At 37.4% G+C, this 16,009-nt stretch overlaps 1 protein-coding gene across 1 annotated transcript; it reads left to right on the top strand.

Moving 5' to 3' along the window:
- Nucleotides 1–406: 406 nt before the first annotated feature.
- LOC125204724 (putative zinc finger protein At1g68190) lies at nucleotides 407–2,840 on the top strand. Its single transcript, XM_048103438.1, has 6 exons — nucleotides 407–580; nucleotides 762–1,163; nucleotides 1,470–1,802; nucleotides 1,875–2,054; nucleotides 2,135–2,322; nucleotides 2,621–2,840. Exons 2-6 carry the CDS (start codon nucleotides 801–803, stop codon nucleotides 2,739–2,741), a joined length of 1,185 nt encoding a protein of 394 aa, XP_047959395.1. The 5' UTR covers nucleotides 407–580; nucleotides 762–800; the 3' UTR covers nucleotides 2,742–2,840.
- The last annotated feature ends 13,169 nt before the right edge of the window (nucleotides 2,841–16,009 follow it).

The raw sequence follows: 16,009 nt of genomic DNA, 5'->3' as shown, positions 1-16,009 counted from the left end.
TACTAGGAGAGAACAGAATATGAGCATGTTGAATGACTGTACAGAAAAAAGAAAGAAAAGGGTAAATTGCGTGGGTTTAGAGGAGAAGTGAATTTGGATACGGAAAACTTAGTTGATTAACGTTATTAACTAACTCTAACAAATACAGTTGGGTGTCAGAGAGTTTCCCCATGCTTTGGGGCAATCCTTCCGATGACGTGGCGAGTTCCCATTGGGCTGAGGCGCCAACTATTGCCGTACTATCACATGCTGGATTAGATAACACTTTGGATTATGTCACTCACGCCCACCTCAGCTCCAAAAGTGCATCCAACAGAGATTGAGAAAGAGAAATAAATGGATTAGATAACATATTTGATGAACATTACTAAAAACCAAACCCCTTTTTCTACTCTTTTTTTTACTAAAATAATTATCATCAACTTATGATAGCCCTGCCCTCACTCGCTCAGGCTTCATGTGATTTATTCTATCTTCTTCACTTTTTTGTTTCTTCCAAAAACCTTTTCCTCTTACATCTATGAATAAAGATTCCAAAAGGGGCTCCTAATCTTCTATTCCTAAGCTCACAGACTCATAGGTTGGTTTCTCTTCCCTCATCATGTTTCAATTGAGTATAAATCAGCATAGTTTTGCTAATCCTTCAATCAAATCTGGTCTATTTATAGCATTAGAAACGTGGGATTCCAATCCCTAAATTCAAACCTGTTTCTTGCTTTCTTGATCTTGATCTTGATCAAAGCTACATGTCAATTATGCAGGCTCACACCGCCATGTTCAGGCTCCATCTTCACTAAGTGATGGAGAAAAGGTGTGAATTCTGCAAGGGTTTGAGGCCGGTTGTGTTCTGCAAATCGGATGCAGCGTACCTCTGCCTCTCCTGCGATGCCAAGGTCCACTCTGCCAACGCTCTCTCCTACAGGCATCCTCGTACCCTTGTCTGCGAATCCTGCAGGAATCAGCCTGCATTAGTCCGATGCCTCGACCACCAAATGTTCATGTGCCAGAGCTGTGACACCGTCCGCCACTCCTCTCTCGATCACAGCAAGAAGATAGTTAGCTGCTATGTTGGATGCCCCTCTGCAAAGGATCTGGCTGAGTTGTGGGGGTTTGAGATCAAACAGTCTGCTGAGGATTCAGATGTTTCATCATTGGTTTCTGAGGTTTTGTTTTGTTTTTGTTTTCTTAGCGAATTTTGATCTCATGTGTTTGGTTTTTGGTTATGTGAGAAGCGTGTTTGCTTGTGTTCGCGTCTGGTTTAGTTTCGTTATCTTAGCTAGTTTTGATCTCATGTGATTGGTTTTTTGCTTATCCGGAACTGGAAAGTGTCTTTGCTTTAGTTGTCTCGTCTGGTTTAGTTCGGTTTGGCTCGGTTATGGTCTGGATTGAGTTATTTTGGATGTTGATATCTCATGTTCTTGAAATCTAATTAAAAGAAGAGTAAGTAGTTTTTTTCGAAAAATTTATAGGTAGAAAATGATGGAAGACAGTACAAGAGTAGGTGTTGTTTGATTCTAAAGCAAATCTTGGAGTTGGAGAAGCTTCAGCTCTCGGAGGGGATCGATGATTCATGTCTAGCACATGTGAAGGAGCGGGCGGGAGGGTGGAGTTTCAAGCATGAGGCAACGTGGAAGGAGCACAGAATGCTCGAGGATCAACATCTCGAGCATTCCGATCATGACTTCCAAGTTAAGAAGAGTGAGGAGTCTCCTTTTCACCAACTAGACAGCTTGGCTGGAAATGGGAATCCGATGGCCGGGGACACCTTTTGGCCGAACAGAAGCCCTCTTCACAACAATGAGGTTGTCTATATCCAACATTCATAGTTATATTATGCAATGAATAGTGTGACAGTAAATGAGATGCATGTGCAGATTTGGGCTCAAAATATGCAAGATTTGGGAGTTTGTGATGAAGTGGGATGCTTTGAAGATGTGAACATCCCTGATGTTGATGTCACATTTCAAAGCTTTGAAGAGCTGTTTGGGAGTGAGCATGAGCCAACCAACTCCTTTGAAGATGAGCATCCACCATTTCATGCCACCAAAATTGAGGTTTAAAGATTCATGCATCTTTAATTATTTACTTTGAGGTATTTTTGCAATTTGTGTTTTTGATGGCCTTGTGTTTGCAGCAAAGCAATGATATGGATAAGGAAATGGCTACTTGGGTATCGTTGTTTTCTGTCTCGAGAATCACGGGCGATAGTAGTGGGTCCCACACTCACGACGACGAGGCTTTTCCTAAACACGTGTCGGGTGACGAGGACTTTACAAAGCCGAAAAATGCCACAATGCGATACAAGGACAAGAAAGCTTCAAGGTAAGTCCATTCAGCTCCTTACTTGATGATCAAATGTTACTTCAAGCTAGTTCAACATGACTATGACTAGGTAAGAAAAATAATACTACTAGCATCATTTATACATTATAAATGTACAACTTTTTTCTCTTAATTTCCTTGCATAAGCCACATTGTTCAGAAATAGTAATATACTGTCATGTTCTCTTGGATGACAAGTATAAGTAGTATAGTGGGGAAGCAATGTCTCATGTTGTGTAATACTAATCTGCAAATTAATCATACAAAATATATATGCTATGTTTTTCTGTTGGTTTAGGAATGAAAAGCAAGCCCAAAATACTTGTCCAAGATCAAAGTCCAATATCAAGAAAAGGGGAAACAGTCAAGTTTTGAAAGCAGAAGGTGATTGTGGTAGTAGTGTCTCTACAATCTTCTGAAGTTCTCTTATTTTCTATCTACATTCATCTTTTTTGTTGTACATACACTTTACCCACAGAAATGACTGATGAAGGCTTATTATCGTTCTTTTTTTCTTATATCAATGTTGCTCTAACATTACACCCAGTGAAATTTCATAATAAAGATTTTGGCGAAATAAATACTTTGATCTTTTTTTACATTTAAATGGAAAATTAGATCAATGTTGTGAAAATAGATGCTACGAGAATCATTTTTATGCGACGAATACCCAAATTAGAGGTCAACTGAACCTTCTGCGATTTGATATAATAGTAATGTTTGAAAATATTAAATTCAATTCAACCCTATGAGTTAAGTCCTCAAATCGTAGCCCAATTTGAAACAAATTTATAGTATTAAGTTTGATTTTAGAGGAGCCCAAATTGATGACTTATGCAATTATTGAGCGTAATGACAAAGAGGGAAAGAAGAGGAAAGATTATGTGTCCAATCATTTTCATAAAAACTCAAATATGGGCAAGTTTGGTACTCTACAATGAATAATAAGAGTGTCCACTATACAAGAGCCGCGGCGCGGGGGTGGACGTGGGCGGGTCCAAGCGCGGGCGCGAGCCGCGGCTCCCCCCTTTTTCAGATTTTTTTTTTTTTTTTAAATTTCGAAATTTTTTCTATTTATACCTAAAATTCATATCTTATTTTTACTCTACTCTCACACACAATTTACCCTATTCCCTTCAATTTGAATTTTTGTGAAATGCAAGGCGGAGACGATCCCGGTTATGGAGATTCGGGACAGGGGGGATTTCCACCCCACCAACGCTGGGGATCGAGTCCCACCCCTCCTCCATCCCAGATGTGGAGTCCGCCATCGCCGGCGCCGTGGCTACAAACACCCCAAAACCGGGGGCAGTCCTCGGCCTATCAGCAGAGATATGCGGGTCGTACCCAACCAGGGACGGGCGACTATCGACCCAACATGGACGCAATTAACTTCCCGTCTCAATTTCAAGCCTCCCCATTTCAGAGCAGTCATTCTCCGCTTGATGAATCTGATAGATTCACATGGGAACAATTGATGGGGTCGCCTGATACCCCGACGCCGACGCCCGGTCGTGTAGAGACGGGGAGAGGAGGCGGTGGAAGAAGCGGCGGTGGCGGCGGGAATGGTGGGCGAAGGAGGCGGCGGCGGGCGTGGCGGCGACGGCGAGGTGGCGGGCAGGGCGGCGGCGGCCGCGGTGGTCGCGGCGACGGCGGCGGCGGGCAGGAAGGGCGGCGGCGGTGGTCGACGAGGATTTTTGTACACAGACACCGAGTCCGTTGCTATTGCTAGGGCATGGGACGCGGTGACGACAGATTCCATAGTTGGCACCGATCAGACCGACTTATGCTTCTGACGGAAAGTCTTGGTGGTGTACAATGAATTCAAACCGTCGGGGAGCGTCGACCGTACACCCGATCAGATTCGGAAGAAGTTCGGCAGGATCATTACAGCTCTTCGGAAGTTCATTGTTATATACGAGAACCAACTGCGCACTGCTGAGAGTGGCCGCAGCGAAGCCGACGTCAAATCCCTGTCAATGCAGTTGTTCAATGTGCAAGTAGGCAAGAAGTTTACCTACTGGGCAGAATTCCTCGTTCTGCGGGACTCCCCAAAATTCCGAGCCATCTGCGAGAACGCGTCTGATTCCGGGCCAAGCCGTACAAGACGGGGCAGGGGCGGCAACTACAGCAGTAGTAGCGGCGGTTCAAGGACCTTCGACCTCAACGACGAGGTCATGGAGGAGCCCCCCCCCCCCCCCCGTCACTATCCCGGCGTCCACGGCCCCTGGGTCAACAGTCCGCCATCCGAGCCGCTAGATCCGCCTCCGCCGCTGCCTCCCAACACTCTGCTGCGGGCCCGTCTGCACCCCCTCCCGGATCGGCCCGAGCGGCGTTGCAAAACACCCTAGCCGTGCAGATGATAAAGGAACTCAAGGACACTCTGGCCTTGTATGAGAAGTCGACCGACCCGACTACCAAGATGATGTACTACGACCTCATAGTGAGGCTAAGGTCGTTGTTGGGGTGGGAGGACACGGCGGCAGCGGCGACGTGACCTCAGAGCGGTGGCGGTGGTGGTGACGATGATGACGTTGGCGGTGACGATGCAACGGGTGAAGATGAAGTGGCGGATTCTGATGATGAAACCGAGTAGTCGGCGATGACGGGCTTTTTTTATGTTTTTGTTTGCGTGTTCCTAAACAATTTTCGTTGTATAATTTTACCCCGTTCTATAATACAACGAAGATTTAATTTTCGATTTAGTTTTCATTAAATTATGCATTTTATTTAATAATTGTAGTCTAACAATTTTAATTGTAGTAGAATTAAAATATAGACAAAATGGAAAAAATTAAATTTTTGGTGGCTTGACCATGTCCACTATAGTGGGAAACATGGGCATTAGTGGCCCGGCCACGATTTTGTGGCCTGGCCCGTCCATGTATGGTGGACACTCTAATGATAATGGGCATATGATTTGATAAAAATAGGGGATCCAATGCCTAGGCGTGCGTGCTCTCTGAGTTGTTGCCACCCCATCCTCAAAATATTCCATTAAATTTTTTTAAATTATTTATCTTTTCTACCCTAATCTCATCATCTATTTGTCCGTTTTCTTTTATTCTTTTCTTTTCTTTTTTAATTTTTTCGTAATAACTTGTGTAATTGAAATGGACTGTTATATGTGGAACTTCACAAACATATAAGTATTTGAGTAGAGTTATGATAGTTATGGAAATTCATGCATCCGCAATATAATTATATATTGGAATAAAACAATTAACATCAAACTTACTAATATTGGAAAAGCCCAATTAAATTTTATTGCGTTTTAAGAGTCCTTTACAAAACTGGTGTATCTGTGCATTTTTTCTGGGTATAAAGAGCATATGCAATGCTGCTGATGTCCTTTCCATCGGACTTCTCAAAAACACCTCCTGCCACATCATAAGGACTTCCAACTGCATAATGGCGGAGATATCCCCAAGGACTTTCTGCGCGGACTTCCCACAATAAAATAGATTCACAAATATGCAATTTACGTTATGAAATTAAAATTTCGATACGAATACGGAATTTAAAAAAAAAGCATACGTATTTAAACTATAAGTACATGGTTCACCAAAAAAAAAATCATCCCAAACCAAAAAAAATTCAAAAAAAGTACTCCTACATGTTATGCCTTGAATATAGTTTGCCGCTAGTCTCGTTGGAGTGTTTACAAAAATCGTATATACAAAGTTTTTTATAAAAAATAAATAAATTTGGGACGTCCGCGTCGGCGACGCAATGGCGGACGTCGCCGGAAAGCTGCGGACATGCGGTGTCCGCAACGGATGTCCACGTCCTTCGCTCCCGCGCGGACGACCTGCACGCTGATCGGACGTCCGCCGGGACGGCCGCCGTTGGAGATGCTCTAACCATAACAGCATAATGTAGATTCTTTGGGTGGATTTTTTCATAAATTTAGGACAAATAGTCAAATTTATTTCATATCATCGTTATTTTAAATCATCATGAACTATCAATTAATCCCATACTATATGAGAAACTATAAACATCCAATCTTCTATCTTTAGATTCTTTACAACAAAAGTTCAAATTCAGATTACATTTTAAATCTTAAAAAAATTGTGATAGTTTAAAAATTCAGACTACTTAACTAGGAGTATTAACAAAAATAACAAAAAAAATCTTGCGCTCCGCGTGCGTGTGGTCAAATCTTAGCGGATATGAGTGACGCAAAAATAACATAGCGCTGATGTCATACCTCACTTCACAATATACAATTACTCTATCGTACCTTAATTTACTTTGAAATATTAGATGAGTACATCCTCCCATAAAAACAATAATCTTGAAGGTAAACAACAAGAGTTTTAAAGTATAAATTGATTAAGTAAAAAAAAATAGTTAAATTATTATTTGCCAAAAATAGACTCGCATCATTGAAAAGAACAATAGATACAGACTAGTTTTAGAGCATCTTCAATGCTATTAGGTCAGCCATAGGCTAACCATTCTCTCTCCCTGCCACGTCAGCAGCACTAAAAATCCACCTGCCACATCAGATTTAGGCCAGTCATAGGCCAGCCCGCAAAAAAAAAAAATTCAAAATATACTACATTAACGGAATTAAAATTACGATTAAATTACGGAATTAAATTTACGAGACATATACGGGAAAATTCATTAATTGCATTAAAAAGGGTACATAGATAAAAAAAAATTACATTTAAAAAGGTACATAATAAAGAAAAAAAAAAACTATCGCCGTGCCCACAACTTTTCAATTATATCATTTTGGAGTTGAAAATATGAGCATCAACTTGGCGCATGTTGGCAAATTCCTTGAGGCGGTCGGCTTCATCGAGAGGTACCCCCGTCGTACACTAGGGGTGGTCGTTCCGTGGCTTGGACCGGCTTCATCGTCATTGGCCCAACTAGTCGGTTGTACGCCTTCGTCTTCGACGATCATGTTGTGCGAGGATAATGCGGGCGTACATTATTTGGGATACGCATGTGACATCCCACAAACGCGTTGGACCCTTAATTGCCGCCCATCGAGACCGGAGCACACCAAATGCGCGCTCCACGTCCTTGCGCGCCGACTCCTGTCGTTCCGCAAAGTAGGCCTTCCTTTCATCACTTGTTTGCCCGATCGTCTTCACAAAGACAGGCCACCGAGGGTATATCCCATCCGCCAAGTAGTAGCCCATATCATGCGGGTTGCCGTTGGCCACAAATGAGACGGCTGGACCGACGCCCTGGCACTTCTCGTTGAAGAGGGGAGACGAGTTCGGGACGTTGAGGTCGTTGTTCGACCCGGCTACCCCAAAATATGCATGCCAGATCCACAGCCGGTAATCAGCTACGGCCTCGAGGATCAACGTGTTTGACTTGTAGCCGGTAGTGTAGGCCCCCTTCCAGGCAGTCGGACAGTTCTTCCACTCACAATGCATACAATCTATGCTGCCTAACATCCCGGGGAACCCATGCTTCTCCCCGTGCATCTGCATCAAATTCCGACAATCTTCGGGAGTAGGGTTTCGAAGGTACTGCTCACCGAAAATGTTTATCACGCCCCCCACAGAAATTCTTCAGACATTCCAGGGCTCTCGACTCACCGATGTAGAGGTACTCATCCCACATGTCTGCCGCGCCTCCGTAGGCCAACTGCCTGATTGTCGCCGTGCACTTTTGAATAGGGGTATGGCCGGGTCTGCCAACCGCATCGTGCCTGAAGCGGAAACACAGATATCGACGCTCTAATGCCAACGATACGCATAAACAACTCCCTGCGCATTCTAAAACGCCGCCGGAACATGTTGGCGGGAAACCGCGGGTTCTCGAAAAGTAGTCGTCGTACAGACCGCTGATGTGCAGCGGCGTGATCCCGATCAATCACTGCTCGGCGGTGGATAACCGGTGGAGGGCGAGGTATCGCCTGCTGTTCCACCCTACGCATGTACCGCTCCATCTCGCTATTCATGTAGGCCTCCATAGCCTCGTTCATCCTCCGTTCGTACTCCTCGGCATCCCCACCACTACCACCACCTTTGCTACCACCCGCGTTACTCATCGCTCGATGATACTCTTGTACAGAAAGTTAGAGAGAGAGAAAACTCGTTAAAACAAGCGGTGCAAATGAAAATGAAACTAAAAGCGCGTTTATATAGGTTTTTAAAAAAAAAAATTAAAAATCGTCGCTGGCCGATCGGGCCGCCACAATGGCGGCCAGCGCATCGGCCAGCCGCACGCAATCGGCTAGCCTTGGCCGGTTTTTTCGCCGAAAATCGGCTGGCCTACTCCAATGGTTCGGCTAGCCGATCGGCTAGCCACGTCAATCGGCTAGCCGGTGGCTAGCCTACCATTGGAGATGCTCTTATAAACGTCTCGAAATGATAAAACAAAACTTTTTTCGTAGACAAAGGTGGTGGAGTATAATAGATTTGACTATAAATGATTTCTTTATTGGTCACTGATGACTCAAATTTCCAACTTATTAGATGAAAGGAGAAATAAATTAATAATAATTAAATTATGTTTAGTGATATTTACATAAATATATAACTCATAATTGTTAAATATTTGAAATTTGATGAATAAAAGAATATGCAATATGAAAGTTGTATGTGCTGTAAGAAAATTATAAATATCAGTACCTTCAAGTAAATACGAGAATTTGTAATGAGCCCAAACTGGTAAAAATTGAGACATTATAAATCTATTTTATTGAGAGAATCAGGTGAAGAATAGTGTATATTTTCTCGGTCAATATTTACTTGATTTATATTCTATTTTGTGTTGGAAGAGTTATTCCTCCACCTTTCATAATAAAATAAATAAATAAATCCATCTATCTTATCCTGTCCTATCTTAATATATTTTTTATTTTTTACTTTATTTTCTTCTTTACTTTTGATTATCTTTATTAAACCTACGAACTACAACTTTCTTTTTAAATTTAATGTCGAAAAAAAATATTTCAAATAACATTGGACGGGAGAGTGTTATATTGCTAAATCATAAGTTAATTGTTAACTACAACTAAATAATAGCCATTATATATTCAAATTAAAGGCTTAGATCATTAATCCCTAAATGTCAATACGATCAACGAAAAACATCAATAAGGCCATAGGTTTAATTCCAAAAAATATCAATATGGGTATTAATGTCAATTAACTACATGTTTAGTTATAATTAACTTTAAAAAGAAACCCCAAAATTTTAAATTCATATAACATATATCAAATTAAAGATAATTTCATAAGGATTCCAACGATATCATACATGCATATGTTCCGACGTCAAAATTTGAAAAAAAATTTGAAAATTTTTAATTTTTTAAATACAAGCAGAAATGTCAACATACTATATAAAATATGTCAATATAATACATGTAGAATGTCAATATAAGCAATGAGTTAACATTCTTAAAGCATTGTGTTGACATTCTCAAGACATTGTGTTGATATTTTTGAAATACTATATTGACATTTTCATCCAAAATCCTAATTTGGAGTTTATTTTATTTTATTTTATTTTATTAATAAAAACAAAAGTTACACGTGGCAAATTGTAGACCACACGTTTTCTAAAATCCTATGGCCTTAAATTAGTTATAGTTAGCAATTAAATAATGAGTTAGTAATTGATCACTCCCCCCATTCGACGGAGATACAATATGTGTCTTGTGTGTGGTGCGTTGATCTCTCATAGTACAAATGCTCTAATTTTAGAAAATAAAACTAAAAAACAAGGAAAGTTGAGAATACGCATGGTCGCTGACTTGGTGAAATAATTTCAACTTTTCTAATTGCTTTTTTATGTTAATGGAAAAATCTAACATAAAGTGATTTAACATCCCATTTTAGTGCCAATTATTGTCAATCTTTTCGTCCAACATGTGGGCCATATATATCAACTGTTTCTACATGCACTCCAACTACTATTCTCCTTTGACAAACCTAATTCCATATCACTTTACTTTTATTTCGTTGATTTTAACATAATAGCAGTATTAAATGAGTATGTTCACTACAACTTGCAAATCTTAATTTGCATGTACTATGTAATACTATCCACTTCTTTGAAATCAAATCAGGTGGTACCGATTTGGTTAATATAATGATCGTTATTTCATTTCATATTTTGTTATATTTGGGGAATTTGTCCTGAAACTAAGCATAAAATTGGATGATATTTAATGTTTTCATAAACATAAAATACTCGAAATTAACATACTAGCGTTATCAACAAAACTTTGATCGCTAAGATTAATTTTAATGAAGTTGTTGTGCACATATTATTTGATCACTAAGATAGAAATATATATAAGCCTAAAAATACAAAGAGCATGTTAGTGCATGTGAAGGGTGAAATTAATAAAAGATTAATTTTAATAACATAAGATACACGATATGCATTTGAAAAAAGAGGCAATATGTTACGATCTCCCTCCACCTAATTTGACCATACAAGTGGAATATTAGTTCTGTTCATTTTATTTCCTTTTATGAAGACTATTACAAGAGAGACTTCTTTATTCAATTTATGGTCAGTCATACTTAATATATGGAGTATTAATTCATAATTTAACGAATAAAATAATACAATGGTGTTAAGTGTGTATGAGAGAAATGTTAGAGAAAAAGATATTTTTAAATACTAGAAAAAAAAATTCATGATAAGTATTTGAACATAATAATAATAATAATAATAATAATAATAATAATAATAGTAATAATAATAATCATCATCATCTAGGTAGTTAGTACTAATTAGTAGCCTAAGCCACAAGTTGAGCCCAAAATGCTCACGTTTCTTGCCCATGGTTGAGCCTAAAAAAGCTACTCCATTTCTTGCCTTTATATACAACTAATTAATGTCTCATATCCTCATATACATATATCCAACATTTCTGATCATATTATTGTCTTAGCTCTTCATATCCATTCTTGCTACTAACAACATGGGCGGCACTTCCCCCGGCCGAATACGGCGGTGGCCATGGCAACGGTGGCAGGCGACAGCGATGTAGGCTTACCGACCAACAACAGCGTTGCAATTTTCCTTTATTGCAATGCGGGGAATTTGAGGGTAGCGGTCCGATTTCTCTTTTTATTGTTATTATTATTAGTAGTATTATGTTTTTAAGTGTATTTTGATTTGATGAGATGAAATGTGGGATGTAAGAGATGCATACAAGGCAAGCAATTTCCATGGGAGGTTTAGCTGTAGGGGTGCTTTGGTGATTTCGATGAAAGTAGTTGTAAAATGGATATGCTGCTGGGCATGCATCTCTTACACCTATCTTATTGTATTGGATTTATCTGCATTTTGAAATTGCATTACTACTTTTTAGCTATATACTTTGCAATTTTATTATGTGAAATTATTCTACTTTTTAGCTATATACTTTGCAATTTTATTATGTGCATTGATTTTACTTTTTTAGCTATATACTCAGAGTGAAAGTGGGAGTAGAGTTCACCTGAATTGGGTATTGTATTGAAGATACTTTCTAGAAAAATGATGATTTATAGTGTCAAAAACTGAATTAATATACAATCAATATATATATCTCATCAATTTTACCAATAAATAAATTTGGTCAGGATATATGCAGGGACTAGGGAAGAATGACTAATTAATGGAGAAATAAAATAAAATAAAAATGAGTAAATCATATTAATGAGAATATATAATAAGCTAAGTATTTATTCCAATTATTCTTCAAGTGTAACATGAAACTTAAGATTGAATAATATTGTAGCGAACATTAATTTTTAAAGGTCTAGCATAAGTCGAACATCTATTATAGTTTAGTAGATTATTATAAATTAGATTCCTGTTTAAATTAAATGAAATGAAATATGAACAAAAGACCGCGTGCCTGCACTTTATCGAAATTTAGTGACAAACACAAAGTTATTTCTTGATGTGCGTGAATATAAATTTTATAATAATTGTGGAATTATTGTCCCTTTAGTATGTGGCATTTAAATATGGTGTAATCACGACCGGTATAATTGCGACATAAGTCAAAAAGTTCACTAAAAAGTTTGAAAATCAGAAAGTGGAACACAGCTTAGCTAATTACACTTTTGTCAACCATGCCTTCACAGTTCACACGTTAAATCGTCCATCTCATTTTAATTTTTTATTTCTTTTATGGAGTAACAATTACACTCAAATGACTCGAATACCATAGTTAGTGGGAGAAAAAACGTTTTTGTTGCTAAGATGTTCTTATGACCGCAGTTTAGTTGATAATACTTTTTTTTCCCCAAATATGTCGGACGTTCGAGTCATCAAGAGATAAAAAGAGGAATCATGCATTGTTAATTCTCTTTGTAAAAAAAGTTTGATAATAAGGCCCAACTTAATTGGTAAGACAACAATTTAATTGATAAGTTACTTTTTTCAATCTAACATATTAAAGGTCCGAATCACAGTAGATACAAATGGAACCCTCCATATGAGTTGTACTCCCTTCGTTCTATTAAAGATGACTCACTTTCTCTTTTAGTTTGTCCTAACCAAAATAATACATTACTTAAAATAGAAACATTCTTATCTCTACTTTATTCTCTCTCTCTTATTTTACTCTCTCCATTCAACACACAAAATAAAGTTATATAAAATCTCGTGCCGTCCAAGGAAGGGGTCACTTTCTCTGCGACGAAAAGAGTACCTACAAACTTAAATTGAACAGACAATTGTAATCATAGCAGATTCATGAGAGAAAGAGGATTAATATGGACCGTTGTTTGGGCTTTTACAATTATCCGTTTCAACCTGAACAAGACTGTGGTGGTGGGCCTATCAAGCCCATTCCACATTTAAACATGTTACTTATATTAAACGTTTGCAATAATGCAAACAGAAGTAATTCATCAATTTGAAGTAATTAAGATGTAATTCGAATATTAATCAAATAACTACTAGCCTAATTCAAATTTTTTTTTTCAGTATGAACCACGTGTTTAAATACATGAACTTAAATATAGTAAAACTGACCTAGGCCAAGTGGCCCAACCACCCAAGTTGTCTATGTAGGTGTAACTAAATTTATCATATAAATTAATTGTGCATCCATTTACGTCTCAGGATATGAATATTTTTTGTTGATCAAAATCATATATATGGTCCTTTCATAAAAGATTATAGTACAGTTAGTACTACTATATAACATCAAGAAAATAATGCCAACCACAAATTTTCCGATTCGTACATAAACTCACGAACGATTTTAAATGTCGACACTGTCAAAAATCCAACACACTAGTTTATTCCCCGTTTTCATTTTTTCACATTTTTTTTTATCATATTATTTCACAAATTTAATTCAAATTGGTTCAAATCTATGAACATTATCATAAAAATTAGGTATACTATATGAATTATCAATTATTGCACACATTAGGATTTTTATTAAAAGACGAGTTAATATAATACCCATTCCATCTCTATTATAAAGTCCAACTTTGATTTGACGCGAGATTTAAAAAAATTTAATAAAATGTGTATTTCATTTGTATATATATACTATTTATTTTATTTTAAATGTGAGTGAAATGAAATATCAATTCACCAAAAATGAAAAAGTGAATAAGACTTTTAATTGCAACGTTCATTTATGATTTAGAAAATGAGATTTTTCGTGGATGAATTAATAGAGTATATAAAATGTAATTAGTGTGTATACACAATAACGCATCAGTTAATGAAGCAAACATACATACAGTGATATAGATGGTGAGTAATGATCTAAATAGAATTTTATAGGAGTATATATTATGGTACAAAATTATATGTTCGAACTTTAGTTATTTATATAGCATAGTATAAAATACAAGTGCTCCTATTGTACTCCACCAATCAATGGTGGCTGAAAAGGACACAGCATAACAATGTCACAATTAAAAAGTTGTAGTGCAGCTTGCAGCCAACATGGAAGAAAAATATCTTACAGGAAAAACATGCATGTTATCAAGAAAAATGAGATCTTTTCATTCTGCTCCTTTGTTTTATTGGATTGGGACTTAATCAGCAACCTCTGTTTATTTTGGATTATTTCAGTCTTATGTAGCCCTTTAACCCCAAAAATCTTACTATATGACAGGCTCGGTATGATTACTAAGAGGTTTAGGGAGTACTAAATTTGGCTAAATCGTGGTTTCGCAAATTAACTTATAGTAATTAAATTTGTCTATTTTTTTTTATATAGAAGTAAAATGCTCAAACTAACGAGGGTAGTGAACAAGAGGAGGAACAGAAACAAAACACCCAAGCGGCAGCAGAGATAAAAAAGTCAACAAAAAACACACACTCTAGTCTCGCACAACCTCATGAAGAGAAGAACATACCCGTGAGGAAACGCTCGCCGATCTCGACCCTATCTAAGAGTGTTCTGTGAAAAAAAGTCTACACAGTTTGAGGATCTAAATTCACGCCCCTTCTTCCCTTTATGATCTCTAGGTCTTGCCATTTTTTTATGTCTTTCAAATTTTCCGTCATTTGTCACGGTAAAAATGAAAAGTTTGTCTATTACTTATTGATCATTCAGTTTCATCTTATTTTAATGATAAATTGGATCCAGTCCAATTTAATGTTGATGTAGAGGCAGTAAATCTAAGCGGCTGACGAATTAAACGATGTCATTTATCAATTAGCCTACAAATTATTGAACTTTGACTAGCCGACTTTGGACAAACACTTTAAATATTTATTTGGATAATACTGAATTTTCAATTTCATCTACTTTGTTAACAAGTTGCATTATGCCCAGGTTAATGTTTACATGACCTCTTAAAAATACGAGATGGCCAAATTAGTACTCCACTAGATCAATATATAACATACAAATTTCAAACTCTTGATTTTGTAATAAGCCACCAACTGAAACAACACAATCTCGCAAAATCACAAATCTAGTTTTGTAGAATTCGAACCATTTTTCATTGACTCATTCATACTAGGACGTGAAGTTGATGCAACAAAATTTAGTTAAATGGAAGAATGCAAAATAATACTCCACTAGTAAGCTTTGGAGAAGATGTTCTTTCTTTTTTTCTATTTCTCCCTCCACCTAAATCATAAGTCACAAGCTAAAATAGTGAATTGATGATATAGCATAGATTAGCTAGTAAGATGTTTTCCACCAACTAAATGAAGAGCTACTATTGATCTTATTTTTTTAATTCCTAAAATCAAAATTAGACAGATTTGTTAGTAGATATGCATAATCTAAACTTGGTCAAAATTCAGTGTTTAACAAGCTATTATTCATACATTTAATGTCCCGTGTGCGTCACACACCACCACAAATGTGCCACATTAGCGATATATATGTCATTTTCTGATTTTGCTAAAATCCGATCTAGTTAGCGAATGTAATATATATACTACTAATATTTATAATTTCATGATTTAATAGTATATCATTTTCAAGTCTTAACAAACCTATCAAAATTTAGTTACAGTTATGATTTAATTTACTATTATCCAGTTTTTCAGTTGGCATGCAAATATAGTAGTGCTTCAAATTGCGTCTAGAAATACTTTTGCCCTAGCTAAGAGGGTCAAATAATTCACCAAAACATACCTTACAAAGTGGTCCACCACGCATATCACAATCACTAAAAATACCCAACTTTCTATTGGCTTTTACTTTGCAATTTGCAACTTGCAACTCTTTCTATTCGTCCATTCCAAATTTGTGTGTTTATGGCTA

Source organism: Salvia hispanica, chromosome 2, assembly GCF_023119035.1.
Source record: "Salvia hispanica cultivar TCC Black 2014 chromosome 2, UniMelb_Shisp_WGS_1.0, whole genome shotgun sequence".
In the NCBI taxonomy this organism is placed as follows: domain Eukaryota; kingdom Viridiplantae; phylum Streptophyta; class Magnoliopsida; order Lamiales; family Lamiaceae; genus Salvia; species Salvia hispanica.
Note: the sequence above shows the minus strand (reverse complement) of the source record. Positions and strands in the feature narration are given on the sequence as shown.

Bases quoted from the DNA above. Each gene is read 5' to 3' on its own strand.
- LOC125204724 (XM_048103438.1), top strand. From the start codon at position 801: ATGGAGAAAAGGTGTGAATTCTGCAAGGGTTTGAGGCCGGTTGTGTTC. The intron at 1,803-1,874 runs GTTGTCTATATC...ATGCATGTGCAG, and splicing joins GCCCTCTTCACAACAATGAG to ATTTGGGCTCAAAATATGCA. The intron at 2,055-2,134 runs GTTTAAAGATTC...TTGTGTTTGCAG, and splicing joins TTCATGCCACCAAAATTGAG to CAAAGCAATGATATGGATAA.